Consider the following 17,891-nt stretch of genomic DNA (forward strand, 5'->3'; position numbering starts at 1 on the left):
GTCTTCTCTGACTCTATGGTTCCAAAGCTGAGCCGTCCAGGAGATTGGGGAACAAGGCCTTGGAGGGGCAACAAGGCTGGCTGGGATGTGGGATGCTTGGGTTCTTTTCCACCCACAAAGGCCTTGCCCCTGTTCCTCCTGGCCTGGTGCCTCCCTCTTTGAACCACCCCGGGCCTTCTCTTACCCTGCACCCCCACCCCTCCCACCTTGCCTCTCCCTTCACAGCCCCTTCCTCACACTGCCAGGTAAAGCCTGGAGCTGACGATGAGATCCCACCCCGCCCCCCCCAGGTCCTTCCCTCCTTCCCTCCCTCCCTGGCGCCCATTAGCTAGCCCAGGCCGTGGGGGCGGCGGCTGCTGAGTCTCTGTGCCAGGCCCAGCCCCCGGAGACGCACCTGTTCTGACCTGCTGAGCAGGTTCCCAGGTTTCTGCCGTCGTTGTTGGCCACGGCGTGGGAAGCAGCTCTGGGGGAGCTCGGAGCTCCCAATCACAGTTTCTTGGGGGTAGCTACAGCTGAGTGGGCAGAACGGGGCCGGGTCCCCTAGTGGAGACCCCAGTGGGATAGACAGGTGCGTCGGTGCCTGAGGACTCTGTGACTTCCTGCCTTCTGGGTCGGTGCCCTATCCAGCTCTAGAGCCGGCTCCCAGGGAGAACTCGGTGGAACTTCAGAAACACTGGGCAGCTCTGCCTTTCGACCAATGCCCCTGTCCCTGGGAGCCGAGATGTGGGGGCCTGAGGCCTGGCTGCTGCTGCTGCTCCTGGCATCATTTACAGGTAGGACTGGCCTGAACAATCAGGCCCCTTACTTCTGAGCCCAAGCCGGCACAAACACACACACAGACACATACACACGCACACGCGCACGCGCACGCATACACATTCTCTTTCCTTTGAGTCTGGACTGAAGAACCAATCTCTCTCTCCCACTCCCAGCTGCCAGCAGTGCCCCAGAAGAGCCAGCATAGCTCTTCCCCTTCATGTCCCCTTCCAGCCCCAGGCCAGGTCACTATGTCTGGGGTCCATGACTACCTCTGCCAGAGCCTTGCCCTGGCTGGAGCTGCCTCTGGGGGACGAGAGATGGTGACCCAGTGCAGGTGGGCAGGGAGGTGGAACTGGTGGGGACCCTTTCATACCTGGAGGCTCCTTCACCTACTCCCTGGGCTCCAGAACTGCTGACTGCAGCTGAGGCTGACTCAGGGGCTGAGCTGGTTTCAGCAGTCATCAAGGTGTAGGAATCTTGGTGCCCAGAGAGTGGACACAGAATTTCTGTCTCCTTCTCCTCCCTCCATGACGCCTTGGAGTACCAGGACTGGAGCACCTGTTGAGGGACCATCAGGGAGCTGGAAGCCCCTCTCACTCTGGCCCCTCTCTTTGCTGGGCACACTATTAGATGCAAGAGTGGGAATGAGGTAGTTACTTAGGTGAGCGGGAGTCTAGGGTAGGGTACCTTCTAGGTAGGGTGTGGTTCCCTTTTGTTTACCACCTGTCCTTCCATTTTCTCAACTAAATGCCTTATATTACGCCTATCTAATGTATAAATAGCAGATATAAATAATAGGAATTTATCATCTGCACAGTTGGGGAGAGAATATGTATGTGTGTGTCTGTGTGTGTATAAGGGTGTGTGCGCACAATGAGACCACAGTGGGATTCCATAGGCTGTTTCCAGAGTAATAGGTGGGAAATCTTTCTCCTTGGAAAGACAGAGCCCTATCTGGACAGGACAGTTTGATTCCAGTCCCAGGAGCAATAGCAAGGGAGCCTCAGTTGTCCAGCGGGGCCCAGAAGTGACTTCCCCCAACCTCATCCCCAGCTGAAGCTGTCAGGAGGAGAGCAAGGCCCAGGTGTGTGCATGAGTGGGGGCTGCTCTCGCTCTGATCTTATAATGGAAGGGTCGTTGGCCCAGCCTCCAATCACAGGACAGTAAGCTCTAACCCTTGCCATCCCCCTGTCCTCCCCACCCTCATCTTAGTTCCCATCTTCCAGACAACCCTTCTTGCTTGCTCAGGCCAAGAGGGTGGAGCCTGGTTGCTGGGCCAGGGAACTCTGCAGTCACTTTCCTGTAGGATCTACCCACACCTAAAGAATGGAGCCATGATGTCTCAGGACTTGGAAGGGATCAAAGAGATCACCGCTCCAACTCCCTCATTTTACAGATGGGAAAACTGAGAGAAATAGATAGTGAGATCTCAAGATTACTCAGTGTTAGAAACACAACCGGGTTAGTGTCTTGATTTTCCAACTCCTAGTTCGTTAAAGGATAGTACATCTGAGTGTACACTGGGTACAGCCAAGGCACTAGATGCTGGAGACGCAGTGATGAACAGGACATGGTCCCTGCCTTCTTTTTCCATAACACAAAGCTATTCTTTCTAAGGGAAGCCCAGGGAAGGAGAGAGGAGACCCCTTCCAATTAGGGCGTACCCCGAAATTGCCCAATGCCCAATGGACAGGTGTTGTGGCAAGGGAGGCAGCCTGGCTTCAGGTTTGCCCTGGGAACTTGTGCCCAGTGAGCCACCTTGCTGCTGCCACTGCTGCTATAACCTGCACAGTTCTGGAGGGTGTTCTGAGGGCTGGAAGTCAGCCCCAGGTTCTCAGCCCGAGGATAAGATGGGCCCACCTCCACTGCCACCCCCATTCTGGTTCCTCTGTGTGTAGACATCTCCTCAATGGCCCCCAGGAAGCTGGAGTGTTTCTTGTCTCTGAAAATATCTTGGACTGGAAAGTCAGGAGTCTAGAGTTCTGGCCACATTTCTGCTATTAATTTGCTAGGTGACCTTGGACAACTAAGAGACTAGACTTCAGTAGACCAAGAAGTAGGGCCAGGTGATGTCTTTGAGCCTTCCTGCTCTGAGATTCTATGGCTGTGTGACTGTCCATCCCTTGACTGAAGGGGGGTGCTAGGTGCTGGAAGAAGTAGTCTGGGTGTGGTGATAGAAGGGGGAAAGGTCCTGGCCCCATCTCTAAGTGGGTTAGCTTTCCTTCTGTCCCTGCCCTACTGCAAATTAGTGCCCCCCCCAACCCCCCTACTCCTGGGCCATTAGAGCTCTGAGCCCGAGGGCCCTGCCCCACCCCTGACAGGGAGAGGAGCCCAGGCTTGGGAGGCGCCTTGACACCACAGCTCTTTGTCTGTCTTTAATGGGATGAGTTTCCGGGTGAGGTCCCCTCCCTTCTGCCTCCCCCATCTCCTGCCCTGGGGCTGATGGGCCCAAATCTACAGATACCCCTCCAATAGAATCCTAGTTCCTAGCTCTTTGTCTGGGCCCAGCTGGGCCCTGCAGGAGAGTAGGGTGAGGGGTTCTCTGAATTCTGAGGTCTGTCCTCTGAGGGTTAGGATCAGCTTTCCTGCAAGGTTAGTTTCCTAGAAAGGGAGGGGCCCCATCCCTGCTTTTCTACTTCTATTTACAGAGGGGGACAGGCTCTTTCCTGTAGGACCTACCCAAACCCAGGGAAGCCAGAAAGTGAGGCTACTTCCCCCTCCAAGGTGGGGAGACCTAGGGAATCCCAGGGAAGCCCTGTGGCCCTAGTGACCCTGGTCCCACCCCAGTGTTTCAAGGGGCTGGGCTAAGGGGACCCCAGCCACAGCCACTGCATTGAGGAGCTCACAGCAGGGTCCACGGCCCCGGCCTCTAGACCACAGTCTCAGGATCCTGGGGTCCTCCAGGCAGAGTGAAGGGGGCCAGCCACCAGGCCGAGCGAGCCTGGTGAGGAAGGAATGCCTGGGCTTTCTGGCCTCCAAAACTTGCCCTTGTGCTGACGGAAGTCTAGGCAGAGAGAAGCAATGGGAGTGGGGTGGGGAGCTGAGTCAGGAGGGAAGGGAGTAGAGAAGCCTAGGGGCTGGATCTGGAACAGAATCTACAATGCAAAGGTCAAGTTCAGAGCTGGGGGCCAGCCACCAAGCCTCCAGAAAGAGGGCAGTGAAGGAGGTGGTTGGGATCACTCCACTGGGACTGAGAGCCCCTGGCCTCAGGAGCTTTTCCCATACTTTTCTGGCTACCCTCCTCCGCTCTTGCCTTTAAAACTTGTGTGTCCTGAGAGCTGGGTTGAGGCTGTGATTTGGGGTGGGGCTGATCTGGCCACACTTGACGGGGGTTAGCTGGTAGGATTTGGGGTGGGGGTGGAGGCTAGGATCTCAGGAGTTTGGGAGAAGCAGAATTCTGGGTCTCCCACCCACTGTGTGGCTGTTGTGGTGACTTAGCAGGGCTCAGACTCTGGCTCCGGGGGGGTTTAGGGGACTTATCTGTGCTGGGAGCTGTGTCTGGGCCAGAGCCGGGGCTGCCTTAAGGCCTGTCCTCCCCCATTGTTCTCATCTCTCTTTGTGATTGGTGTGGCCCCCCCACCCCAGACGCTAATCTGTGGGTGGGCGCTTTGCCCGGGTTGGGAAGCTCTCACTAAGCTGGGGGGCTTAGGACAATGGGGGATAAGTGAGGGAGGTGGATGAAGGCAGAGGGAGAATCTCCTAGTTTTCAAAGTTCCTTGGCAGTCCAAGGCCAAGGTTATGGGGGGAAGGGTAGAAGGAAAAGGGCTTGCTGGGTTGTTTATGTCACTTGTCTTGAATGGGGGGCTTCAGGGCTCCCCTCCCAGGTCCTTTCTTGTCCCAGACTCACCCACATATTCCAGCTCTCTCTGGCAGAGGCTGCTGCTGTGGGGTGAGGGGAGGTAAGAGTTAACAAAGGAGAATGAGACCCTAGACAGGACCCCTCCCCCTAGCCCCAGGCAGGATCCCCCCCCTTCCCACCAAACCCACACCAGACAACCCTTACCCCAGGCCTGGAGCTAGAGCTGGTTTTTCTGGTGGTGGCTGACAGAGATTCCCAGGGAAAGGCCTCCTTGGGGGGCCAGAGGTGCTGGGGGGCCCAGGGGAGTGGCTGAGGGAGTGAGAAGGGTGGGAGTCCTTCTAGTAGGAACCTGAGGAGCAAGGGTAGAGAGAGTTTTTGTTTTGTTCTGTTGGGGAGCCCTTGATGGCAATTTCCCATCACCTGGAGGAACAGTGACCTCATCTTTGGGTCCCTCCACCTGAGATGAATCTGCCCTCAAGTCTCAGGGTGAGGTGGGGAGGGGTGCCTGGGCGATACTCCAGGCGCAGAAGCAAAGGCGCAGAGCCACACACCACTGACCAAGGGTGCCTGGGACAGACAGACATGCGGAAGCCAAGAGAAACCGACATCAAAATATTTACTATGTGTGCAGAGTTCCGCAGGACAGGAATGCATGCCATGTGTACAGATGTGTGAGATGCACATGGAATGGGGTGTGCACACATGTTCACACACACCATTCCACAGCTCTTCTCTCCGGACACAGACAAGGACACATACTCTCCTGAAGAAAAGGCATAAACACAGATATGTGCCAAACATCCCCAAGTTCATGCAAGAAGACAGCCTCACATGCACGTGAACCAGCACTGAGTCAGGCCGTAGCCCAAAGATACACATTCAGAAACAAAAGAATCACATCTGCTCCTTTCCTTTTCCTCACAGACCCAGCTCTAGGACCCCTTAATGTACTCCTATATGCACCAGCAGGGGATGCTGACAGAAAAAGGCCCCTGATAAAGAAAAGCCTCCTTCCCCAGACATGCGTTATCTGCAGCTGCCAGCCTCAGTTTCCCCTCCTGATCAGAGGCCAGGCGTCCCATAGATAGGAAAGCTGAGACCCAGGCACAATGTGGGGAGCAGCCCAAGCCAGGAATGGAGGGCCTGTCTGGGAGCGGGCGGGGTACACAGAAGGCAGGGCCCCAAAGAGGCCCGTGGGGGCCTGGCCAGGGGTGGGGGAGGCCGAGGGCAGGGATCCCGTCCGGCCAGTTGGGCCTGTTCTCTCCCTTGCGCAAGGTGGTGGCTGGTGGCGGCTGTGGCTAGGCCTGCCGCTGTGCAGCAGCTGCTGAATCACCAAGGCTCCTGACCAGCGTCCTGGTGCTCCCGGGAGGAGGGTGGGGAGGGTCAGAGGCAGGAGTGCCCAGCCAGCAGAGTCCACCAGCCTCAGCAAACAATTTGCAGCAGGAGGGTCTGTGGGCTTGGCCTGGCCTGGCCACTACATGCCCGCAGGGTGACCTCACCAGGCAAGGCAGTGTGTCTCCTTTGCTTTGGTGACATCACCATGCTGACGCCAGGCGGGCACTGGGTGGGGGAGAGAAGGAGGAGGCAGTCCTGGCCTGCCCTGGTCTGGGCTTCTGGGTCCATTTACCTGAAGACAGGGATTCTAGAGCCTGAGTTCTCTTTCACTTTTCCTTGTCTTGCAGCCTCTGTGTGTGTGTGTGTGTGTGTGTTCGAACTGGAGAAGGGTGTTGCCCCAAGCTGAGATGCTCCCATGATTAAATAGTGGATTTAGGACACTAGGGGCTGTGCGGGAGCTCCAGAAGGGACTTTCCTGTTTTACTGGGTTCCTCATCCTGCAAAGCTTGGGCTTGTTGCTTGGTTGTGGGGATCTGGGACTCACAGGTAGGGCCATGAAGGATTGGGACTCAGGCATGCGCTCGGTGGTCAATGCCTATTGTGCCCTAAGAAGGTATTTTTTTGGGGAAATATGGGCAATTAGTGGTAGGGACAGGGCAGATGGTTGGCAAGTGTAGGGATGGGGATGGAAAATATGCCATCTGACATTGTCCCAGAAATAGTCTTTAGAAAGGTTTGAGTGTCCCAGTGGAGCAGGGCTTAGGATCTCTGTGGCCTGCACAGACACCGGCATTGGAAGCAGAGGATGTGCTGGGAAACCTCTATCTCAAGCCCACCTCCAGCCCTTCTTGGCAACCCTGCTCCCTCTGGGGCTGGGAGGAGGTGCCTGGGAGGGGTGAGGTGGTTAGCTGGACTCCCAGGCTGGGCTGGGTGGGACCAACACCAGCCTCGGCAGGTCAGGGCCCTGGTATCTGGCCCTGCAAGTCTGTCCCGTCCTGATCAGGCCCTCCCAGCTCCCAACAGCATCCTCCGTCCCTCTGCCCCTGCTAGCAGGGCCACAGGACCCTCTTCCTCTGCCTCATGCCCTGCCTCGCTGGAACCCTCTGGTCCACTCTAGCAGGGCTTCACTTTCTCCCTCCATGCCTGCCCTGCTCCATCCCCTTCTTTCTCCCTATGTCCAGTCTGGAGGTGCACCCTTTGGCAGTGAACTCAGCTAGCCAGCATATCCTGCCTCCACCCCAAGGTTGCCATGCCGACCCATTCCTGCCCAGCCCAACCAGAGACTTCTCATTCTTCCTCGTTCCACCCTTTCCTTCTTCTGCCCATCTCTCATTCATTCAGTAAGTCAGTCAATAAATATTAATTGAGCACCAGTGGTGTGCCAGGAATGCAGACCACATGCCACTGAGCACTAAATCAGAAACCATGTTTCCACATGCCATATGAGACCCAGTTTCTACTCTTGAAGAGCTCGGGCTGGTGGGAGAGGCAGACAAGAAAACAGCGAATATAATCTTTGGGAGCAAGTACTATGATGGGGTAAAAGCAGGGTGCTGGGGGAAACAGAGGAAGGGCACATAACCCTGCCTGAGGTGGGGCAGGGAGGAGGGAGGACTCCAGGAGGAAGTGATGTCTAAGCGGAATCTTAAAGGATGAGTAGGAGTTATCCAGACAGTGATGAGTAGGAGCTCCCAGACACAGGGCGGAGGGCGTTCCAGGCAAGGGCACAGTGTGAGCAAGGTGAGGGACAGCAGGTGTGCGAAGTGCTGTCCAGAGGCAGGGGCTGTGAACTTTTGGGAGTTGCTGGATACACATTCCAAGGCAAGGAGCTCTTGTATCCCAGAGAGCCTACCCCTAGTCCCCAGCCCCTAGCCCTACAGTTCACATGGTTTATTCCACAACTCCAAATTTATTTCTTCCCAACCATGAGTTTCCCCAGGCTCTGCCTCCCTCATTATGAGCTGTCTTTGAGTCTTTCCTCTCCTTATCTCTCTTTCTGGTCTGTGGTCAAATCCTAACAAGTTTCTCCCAGGAAGTGTCCCCTCCTTCGCGCCCTGGTGGCACCACACAGGGCAGCAGCTGCAGGTCCCTGGTGAGTCTCCTGTCTTCAGTCTTCCTACTTTCTAGTCGGAGGGCACATCACCACTGGCCTCACACTTTACTGACTCGCCATTTCCCCTGGACCAACTCTGATTTCCTTTGCCTAGTGAGGAAGGTCCTGGGTGATTTAGTCCCAACCCTGTCCACTCCTGCTCAACACATACTCCCTGCCTTAGTTGTGTCCTCTCCTCTCTGCTTCCTAAGCCAGCCAGCCTCTCCATCCTCTTGGGATTTGCCCACGTTGGTCCCTCACCTGGCATCCCTTTCCAGGTCTCTCCTCCTCCTGATCCTACCCAATTCGTGCATGAGGCCCTCCCATATGACTCGGGTCCACAGTGACTGTCCCATCCCACATCTGGCCTGCAGCACACCACTGAGCCCTAAATCAGAAACCATCACACACGTTTCCATATCTGTCTCCATGTGTATCTCTTCTTCCTGAACAGATCTCAGGTTCCATGAGGGCAGGAAATGGATCCTTCTTTGCAGATAAAGTTACATGATAGATACCCCTGAGTGCTTCATACTGTTCCTCGTCAATGCAGAAAAAAACGCTAGCCTTTTGTCGCTGGTCCCCATCTCTGGTCCTCTGATTCTGGCTCACTGTCCTGACCCTGTTGCTGTGGGTCTGCCCTGACCTCATCTCTCTGGGCCTCTGACCTGGGGCCTTTCTGTCTTTAGTGACTTGCTCATTCCTGCCTCTGAGCCTTGATTCGTGCCATTCCTCCCACATAGAATACCTTCTTCTCTCTGGGAATCCAGGTCTCTCATCTTCAAGCCATGAAAAGAATGTTTTGAAGGGCCTACTGGGATGGACCTTTCCCACACTACGTGCCACATCCTAGACACCAACTGTTCTCGACCCTTGCCTTGGCTCCTGGCCACACTTCCTGAAAGCATTCACTTTTACCCTCTTGGTAGGTTGAGCCTTCTGTGAAAGTTTGTCGGTGCCTTTTCCTGTCTGTGCGCATAAAATCCACTTTCCTGAGAAGACTGTGAGCTCCCTGAGGGCAGAGGCTGGGCCTCTCCTCCTGTTATAGCTGCCCATCTTGCAATTGCTCAGGATACAATCCTGGGCTGGGAGAGGGTGTGACTCTTCCATGTATCTTCTGTGTGGCCTTAGGAAAGTGACTTCCTCTCTTTGGGTCTCAGTTTCCTCATCTGTTAAATGGCGATGATAACGTCCACCTCTTGGGAATGCTTTGTGGATCTAATGAGGTAATGGGCTGAACGCGCTTTGCAAGCATAAAATGTCCAGGAGTTCCGCCTGCCTTTGCTATCATTATCATTATGAATAAATGTTCCCCTGGCTCTGGCCCTAATCCTGGCTGCTTCTGTCTGCCCCCTGCAGGGAGGTGCCTGGCGGGCGAGCTGGAGACCTCGGACCTGGTGACCGTGGTGCTGGGCCAGGACGCAAAGCTGCCCTGCTTCTACCGAGGGGACCCCGACGAGCAGGTGGGGCAGGTGGCGTGGGCTCGGGTGGATGCGGGCGAGGGCGCCCGGGAGCTGGCGCTACTGCACTCCAAGTACGGGCTGCACGTGAGCTCGGCCTACGAGGGCCGCGTGGAACAGCCGCCACCCCCACGGAACCCCCTGGACGGCTCCGTGCTCCTTCGCAACGCTGTGCAGGCCGATGAGGGCGAGTACGAGTGCCGCGTCAGCACCTTCCCTGCTGGCAGCTTCCAGGCTCGGCTGCGGCTCCGCGTGCTGGGTAAGTGGGGTCGGCTGCGCACGGTGCGGGGGACAGGGTACTGCGTGTGTGCGGAGGCACCAGGACCTCAGGCCCTGGATGTCAGAGGGCAGAAGCTGGAGGCAGGAGCATGCGGACACGGGGACTGCAGAGATGGGTGGGGCAGAGGCAGAACCGGAACAGGAGGTGTGGTCCTGTAGGGATGAGGGAGCCTCATCAGCCCATCCTCCCACCCTATCCAGAAATTCTCTCCAAGTGACCCCAACAGCTGATACAACTTGGTCAGCCTTGGGAAGAATCCATTTATTAGGAAGTTCTTCCTTCCGTTGACCTGAAATCTCCCTCTTGCTTACTTTTGCCCTCTGGAGCAATAGGGAACAGCCAAGAGAGAATGAGCCTGTGCCCTATTGCTCCATATGCTTCCTGAGCCAGCCAGCCTCTCCACTTCCACCCTGGCCTGTGCCCACCTTGGTCCTCACCTGGAATGCCTTTCTGGATCTTTTCCTCTCCTGATCCTACCCAACTCGTGCATAAGGCCCTCCTACATGACTCCAGTCTACAGTGACTGTCCCACAACAGTCTTTCAAAGAGCTGAGGACCTTTGTCAGGCCCCACCCAAATCTCTTCTCTGAGCGGAACTACTGGTTTTCTGCAGCAGATCTGCCAAAGACGCTCATTCGGAGCCTCCCTCGCCATCCCAGGCTCCATGGTCTTAAAATGCGGGGCCTTGATGTGGACACGCAGGTCCAGCCATGCTCAGTGTAGCTGTGCCTGACCAGTGGGGCTAATGCCTTCTTTGATCCGCACCTTCAGTGAATGTGGTTAGAGACCACAGTCATTTTTTAAACCACCACTTTGCATTGTGGGCACCCGTGGTCAATGGCTGCCCTCAATCTATGGTCAAGTTAAGTCTTTTCCATTCTGTACTGGGGCTGTTAATGCTATAAAGATAATAATAAAGACCTTTGTAGTTTCCCTTTATCCACATGGAAGTCAGTAACACCAGCCTTGGAGTAGAAAAACCTGAGTGTGAATCTAGTCGCTGATGACCCAAGACGAATCGTCTAACCTCCCTGAGCTTCAGTTTCCCTAGCTGTAGAACAGGGATAATAATATGCACCTCACTGGTTTGTTGACAGGATTAAATGAGATAACGTTTTAAAGTGCTTAGCATAATACTTGGCACATAGTAAGTGCTTAATAAATGGTGGCTATTATCATTATATACATATCTGTTTTTTTAATTACCATTGTATAGTAATTACATATACTATATAATAAATATATAGTAAAAAAATATATATATACAGCTTATATAGATATCTGGTTAGTTTTTTAATTAAAAAAATTCATTATATTTATTAAAAAATGACCCATGCTGGGGCCAGACTGGTGGCGTAGTGGTTAAGTTTGTGCGTTCCACTTTAGCGGCCGAGAGTTCGCAGGTTTGGATCCTGGGCACAGACACATCAAGCCACACTGTGGTGGCATCCCACATAAAATAGAGGAAGACTGGCAGAGATGTTAGCTCAGCAACAATCTTCCTCAAGCAAAAAGAGGAGGACTGGCAACAGATGTTAGCTCAGGGCCAATCTTCGTCACACACATACACAAAATAAAATAAATAAAATAAGGAATTCATGTATTAATAAAGGAGACAAGTTGTTTTTAAAAAATGACCCATGCTCATTGTAAATAATTCAAACAATGGGGGCCAGCCTGGTGGCACAGCGATTAAGTGCACACGTTCTGCTTCAGCAGCCTGGGGTTCGCCAGTTTGGATCCCGGGTGTGGACATGGCACTGCTTGGCAAGCCATGCTGTGGTAGGTGTCCCACACATAAAGTAGAGGAAGATGGGCACGGATGTTAGCTCAGGGCCAGTCTTCCTCAGCAAAAAAGAGGAGGATTGGTGGCAGATGTTAGCTCACGGCCAATTTTCCTCAAAAAAAAAAAAAAAAGAATTAGAACAATGGAGAAAGGTATAAAGTCAGCTGAAATTCTATTCTCCCACTCATCTGGTATCTTTGTTGGTGAAATAAGAGAAGAAAAAGGGGCCTGAAATTTTGCACTTGTGCAAGACTGAACTGGGACAGGGTGGGGCCTCCTGACAGGGGTTGTGCAGACTGTGACCCCTGCCTCCCCCGATCTGCAGTGCCTCCCCTGCCCTCACTGAATCCTGGTCCAGCACTAGAAGAGGGCCAGGGCCTGACACTGGCAGCCTCCTGCACAGCAGAAGGCAGCCCGGCCCCCAACGTGACCTGGGACACAGAGGTCAAGGGCACAACATCCAGCCGCTCCTTTACACATTCCCGCTCAGCTGCTGTCACTTCAGAGTTCCATCTGGTACCAAGCCGCAGCATGAATGGGCAGCCACTTACCTGCGTGGTGTCTCACCCTGGCCTGCTCCAGGACCAAAGGATCACCCACATCCTCCAAGTGGCCTGTGAGTACTTGGATCTTGGGTAGGGAGCCCGCATGGGCTCTGAGAGGATTGGTGAGATGCCAAGAGACCCTGAGCTACACCAGCTGGCCAGCCTGGGTGCTGGAGGCCACCTTGTGTGGCTGAAAGAGCACTAGTCCAAAGGTAGAAGACTGGGAGCTCATCCCAGATGACCTTGGCAAATCACTTAGACCTCTCTGACCTTCAGTGTCCTCCTCTTTACAGTGGAGATTGTCCTGCTTCACAGGGTTGTTGGGAGAATCAAATATAAACATGGAATTCAAAGCGCTTTGTAAAATATACGGTTTAGGATTTGGAGACAGATAAACTTGAGACAAGACCTACTGCTATTTACCAGCTGTTATTCAACTCATTAGGCTTCATTTTCTTCATCAGCAGAATGAGGATAATTATACCAACTTTCCAGGGTTCTGATGGGAATTAGAAACCATGAATGCAAAGCATCTTGCACAGTGCTTAGTGCATAGAAGGTGCTCAGTAAACAGTAGATACTGTTTTCCTAGCGTTAGACTTTTGAACCTCTGGGGAAATAGGACTGTTTTCTACTCATGCTAACCCAGCATTTGGCGCAAAGTAGGTCCTCAACAAATCATAAAGAAGCGAATGAAATAGTAGGACTCTTAAGCTTTTGAAGAATCTGGGAGCATTTACTGTGCACCTGCTCTGTGACTAGCACTAAGCTAGGAACACAAGGGATTCAGAAAAAGTGTCACACATCGCTATGCCGAGGGACTGATAGGCTCATTGCACAGGTGAACCATTAAGGACTCTCTGAGTTTAGAGAGGGGAGGGAACCATCAGCCAGGTGGGGCCGGGCCAAGTTTGGCAGCGGATGAGTAGGATGGAGATGGGCAGGGGGAGGTTACTCCAGGCAGGGTGGGGCATGGGGCGGGGGCCCTTTGAGGAACAGCATGATCAAAGGCATCATTTCCATTCTTTCTCCTCCCACCTTCCATTCCAGTCCTGGCTGAGGCCTCTGTGAGGGGCCTTGAGGACCAAAAGCTGTGGCAGGTTGGCAGGGAAGGAGCTATGCTCAAGTGCCTGAGTGAAGGGCAGCCTCCACCCTCATACAACTGGACACGGTAAGGGCCCGGGCCTGGGGGAGGGCCTACCTTGGGAGCAGCGTCCTCCCCCCTTGGGCCAGCATGGACTCATTATGGGCTGGGACAATATATTCTGAACCCCACATAAATTGGGGCACCTGTTCAGACCAATACAAGAATATGCCTGGTCACCACATATTATTCTTGGCTTGTACCAGAGTCTAGGACACATAGTCATTGGTAGGGAATAAGCTAATAAGTCCGTGGCTTTTTTTCCTCTAATTTTTAAATTATGAAATATCATACAGTATTTAAATAATATTTTATATATTTGTGCAAGTGCCTAAAGTGCACAAGACAAAAGGTTACAGCTGACTATAACTGCTGTTAAACCAACACTCCTTATAAACACCGCAGTGTTGCCAGCACCTCAGAAGCACCCACCCGCCTCCACCAGTTCCCTCAAGGAGTCCTTGGCCTTTTTCCAGGGTCTGAGATGTCCAGGGAATCAGGGAGGGGTAAGGTGCACATGTGTGTGAGCCCATGACAGGCATGTTTTCACATGTGAGCAGATGAGCCACGCATGTGGCCTGTGCCTGGGGCTCTGTGCGTGTGCCCTGCCGCAACATCAGAGTTGTCAGGGCAGGCAGTCACGTTTTCCAAGTACATCTGAGCCAGATAGGAATGGAGTGTCCTGTTGTGTGGACTTTATACCACGTGTACCTGGTACCCAGTGCCGGATGACGTGATGCCTGTGGGAGCATGTGGGATGGCACACGTGTGGATCTTCCTTGGGTGTGTGTGGGGGGTGTCCGGGTCAAGCTGGGCGGTAGGGAGAAGGGGCCCCTGCCTAGACCTGCCTAGTGGAGGGAGGGGCACCGTGGGAACAGTCAGTGGCTCCGGGTGACGTCATGGGGAAGGCGGTGGAGAGCTGCCTGGGCACGTTGGGTGGTGGCAGCCTCAGTCCGCCCCAGCCGGCACCCATCAGCTTCCCTGTCCTCCAGGCTGGACGGGCCTCTGCCCAGTGGGGTACGAGTGGAAGGGGACACTCTGGGCTTTCCCCCACTGACGCCTGAGCACAGTGGCGTCTACGTCTGCCACGTCAGCAATGAGCTCTCTTCAAGGGATTCTCAGGTCACTGTGAATGTTCTTGGTAAGCACCGGGGCAGGGGCAGGGACCTGGTGGGAGCAACAGGAAGCAAGACAGAGAGAGCGAATTGGGAGAGTGTTTATGGGGGTGGGTACTGCGTGTATTTTGCAGAGGGTCAGGGTGAGGGGATGGTTTTGGATGTGTCTGTGAGGACACTGTGGGGGGCTGTGGGGTCTAGGGGTGGGTCAGGGATCTGGGCATCCACCTCAGACATTGGCCTGTCTCAGCAGACCCTCAGGATGCCCCAGGGAAGCAGGTGGACCTGGTGTCAGCCTCCGTGGTGGTGGTGGGAGTGATTGCTGCGCTCCTGTTCTGCCTTCTGGTAGTGGTGGTGGTGCTCATGTCCCGATACCATCGGCGCAAGGCCCAGCAGATGACCCAGAAATAGTGAGTACTGGCCGCTCCTGGGCAGGTAGAGCTAAGCTGGGAACAGAGGAGGTGGGCCAGGACCCAGGAGCAAGAAAACACTGGGTGGCCGGACATCTGGGAGCTTATGGATCAGAGGTGGGCAGAGTCTTTCGGGAGGTGAGAAGGAGCTTGGGGCTTGAACCGCAGCTGAAGGAGGGGGACCATACTGCTTGAGTGAAGGTCAGATCCACGTGCCCGGGTATCACCAAGTACACATACTCGGCACACACACACTCTGGAGCCACACCGCCACCTGCAGCCACTCACTCGCACTGCAGGGACAGCACCCACACCCTCCAGTCCCATCTCACATAGACTGGGCCAGGCTGGGTTCACCTTGGGAGGCCACTACTACCCTCAGCTCCTGACAAGGGGGTGTCTTTCCCAGCGAGGAGGAGCTGACCTTGACCAGGGAGAACTCCATCAGGAGGCTGCATTCTCATCACGCGGACCCCAGGAATCAGGTGTGTGCCAAGGTTGGGTGCATTCAGGGGGCCAGGGCCCCTCTGCAGAGCAGGAGCACACACTCCACCAGTCTGGCCGCTGACTCATAGCTAGGGCTGGGCTGGGGGCAGAGTTGGGGGGGCATAGATGCTTTGGGTCTACTGGACTCCTCTGGTAGGCCCCTTTCAGCACTGGCCTGGGGGCTGCTCTGGGAAGCCCCTATCAGCACTGATTTCAGGGTGGGGTGGGAGTGGGGGAATGAACATGTTTATATCAAGGAAAGAGTGGACCTGTCGGGTTGGGGGAAAGGTGATTAGGGAGGAGGCTGGTGGAGGACAGGGGTGAAGAGGCTGAGGGGAGGAGGCGGAGCCCTGTTCTGACTCCTCCCCCATGTCCGGGCCCTGCAGCCGGAGGAGAGTGTAGGGCTGAGAGCCGAGGGCCACCCTGATAGTCTCAAGGACAACAGTAGCTGCTCTGTGATGGTGAGGCCCCCGGCCCCACCGGTGTCCCCACCACTCTCCTCAGGCCCCTCTCCTGATCCCAGATGTGGTGCGTCAGCAGCCCCTTCACCAGTCCCTCTCGCCTCAGCCCTGGCTCACACTGACTGCCCAGCCCCGCGCCTCTGCTATGCCTTTGTCCCCATCTCCCCTTCCCCAGGCCTAACACTCCTTCCTTCCCGCCATCTCTGAGCCCCTATGCCTCTGAGACAACCCTAACCCCTGCTGTGCCTGACCTCTGACCCCACCATCCCCCAACCAGCGGCCCCACCCCCCATGTCTGGCTGCCCTGCCTTTGTTTCTGACTTGCCCTCTGTCCTTGGTTTCCAGAGTGAAGAGCCAGAGGGCCGCAGTTACTCCACGCTGACCACAGTGAGGGAGATTGAAACACAGACTGAACTGCTGTCTCCAGGCTCTGGGCGGGCAGAGGAGGAGGAAGATCGGGATGAAGGCATCAAACAGGCCATGAACCATTTTGTTCAGGAGAATGGGACCCTGCGGGCCAAGCCCACGGGCAATGGCATCTACATCAACGGGCGGGGGCACCTGGTCTGACCCAGGCCTGCCTCCTTCCCCTGAGCCTGACTCCTTCTGCTGATATGGGGGATTTCAGCTCACCTTGGGGGCCTCCCTAAACACCCCATTTCTTGGGGAAGATGCTCCCTACCCCACCGACTGCTCAACCTTTTCCTCCAACCCTTCTGTTCGATGACGGGAGGGCTCCACTGGTTGAGTCCCTCCCACCGTGTGTCCAGGTCACTGTGTGTACATTTGTGAGTGTTCACTGAAAAGTGTGTGCGTGGAGGGCTGACTGTGCCCGTGGTGTGCATCATGTTGTCGTGTAAGAGTCCAAGTAAACCTTGGTGTGTGAGCCACAGGATTCCAGAGGCTGCGTGGGAAACGCTGTGGGGTTTGGTTTGTGTGTTGTGTGGCTGCGTGACCTTTACCTGTAAACGCAGGTGTTTTCCTCAGACCCCAGAGCAGTATTAATGATGCAGAGGTTGGAGGCGAGAGGTAGAGACTGGGGGCCAGATCCAGGTGTGCGGGCATAGCTGGAGCTGGAGTCTGGCCTCCTGAGTGGGGGAGCTGGGCTCCTACCACTTGGGAGCTGTTGGGGCAAGCATGAAGCAGGCCCCTTAGGGGTCGGCTAGAGGCTTGAACTGTTACAGAAGAAGCCCTCTGCCCTCTGGTGGCCTCTGGGCCTGCTGCATGTATATATTTTCTGTAAATAAACCTTCCCAGGGGAGCTTCTTTAAGGAATACTGCTCCAAACTCTTTAATAAGAGAAAAGACTTTTTAACAAACTTTTGGTTTATCTGGATGTCTGTTGTTACCAGGATTGCTTAAAATGAGACTAGACTATACAGGAATTCAGCAAAGCTAGATCTTGCTCCACCCCACTCCAGGGAGTGAATTCTTGTGTTTCTGAAAGGTGCTCCTTCGAAGGCATCTTAATCTAGGCAGCCTCTTGGGAGGGATCCTGAGGCTGGTGGAGTCTGAATTAGAGGCCCGAGCCCTGGGTTAGTGGCTACTGGAGGACAGGGTCGGGTCCTTGGCCCTCATGGCTCTTTAGCTCTTCCCCTAGCCTCATCTCTTTTCTTACTTGTATCCACAGTTGTTTGTGGTCCCTTGGGGGGTTGCTGGGACTTGGTGACAAGGGCTCCTGGTTCAGTTGTTGGGGAGGGGAGAGAGGGTGGTGATTATAGATCAAGGGAGGGTGGGAGTTGGGGCAAGGTGAAAGAGCTGTGGGGGGCAAGAATGTCTCCTTTCCCCCAGGGGGCTCGGGGTCACTAACTCGGGCTCTTCTGGCAGTTTCTCTGGGTGGGGACTGGGGTTGGATAAGGTCCATTTTTGCCAGGCCACCCAAATGCACTCAGCCTGAATATCTAGATTTAGCCCCCAAACCCTGTGTGGCCTGAAATCTGCTGGATTTCTGGACCAAAGGAGAGACTCCCATCTCCCACTCCCCAGCCAGCCCAGGACTTTGGATGTGGTACCCGAAGATCTGGGATCCCAGTATGTACATTTTGTGTAAATATGTGCATATTTGTACATAAAATATTCTGTTTTTAAATAAACAGATAAAACCTGTTCTGTCTGGTTCCTGTCTTGCCTCCTGAACTGTGTAAGCCCCAAGCTCCTATACTCTCTGTCTCAGCATCTTCCTCCCTGTGGTCCCAGGTAGGGGAGGAGTTAGGATGCCT

The 17,891-nt window shown here is 54.7% G+C and overlaps 1 protein-coding gene across 7 annotated transcripts; it reads left to right on the forward strand.

The window, feature by feature from the left end:
• Nucleotides 1-406: 406 nt before the first annotated feature.
• Nucleotides 407-17,778, forward strand: NECTIN4 (nectin cell adhesion molecule 4). Of its 7 annotated transcripts, none has more exons than XM_046683711.1 (10): nt 690-773; nt 8,756-8,910; nt 9,345-9,704; nt 11,837-12,127; nt 13,107-13,227; nt 14,193-14,341; nt 14,566-14,725; nt 15,135-15,210; nt 15,598-15,739; nt 16,018-16,119. In XM_046683711.1, exons 2-10 carry the CDS (start codon nt 8,805-8,807, stop codon nt 16,020-16,022), a joined length of 1,410 nt encoding a protein of 469 aa, XP_046539667.1. In that variant the 5' UTR covers nt 690-773; nt 8,756-8,804; the 3' UTR covers nt 16,023-16,119. The 7 variants fall into 7 exon arrangements, with proteins under 7 accessions (XP_046539663.1, XP_046539666.1, XP_046539664.1 ...); XM_046683705.1 differs by having other exon boundaries at nt 701-773; nt 15,598-15,672; nt 16,018-17,778; XM_046683706.1 differs by having other exon boundaries at nt 704-773; nt 14,569-14,725; nt 15,598-15,672; nt 16,018-17,778.
• The last annotated feature ends 113 nt before the right edge of the window (nt 17,779-17,891 follow it).

The sequence above is a fragment of the Equus quagga genome, chromosome 13, assembly GCF_021613505.1.
Source record: "Equus quagga isolate Etosha38 chromosome 13, UCLA_HA_Equagga_1.0, whole genome shotgun sequence".
Classification (NCBI taxonomy): Eukaryota; Metazoa; Chordata; class Mammalia; order Perissodactyla; family Equidae; genus Equus; species Equus quagga.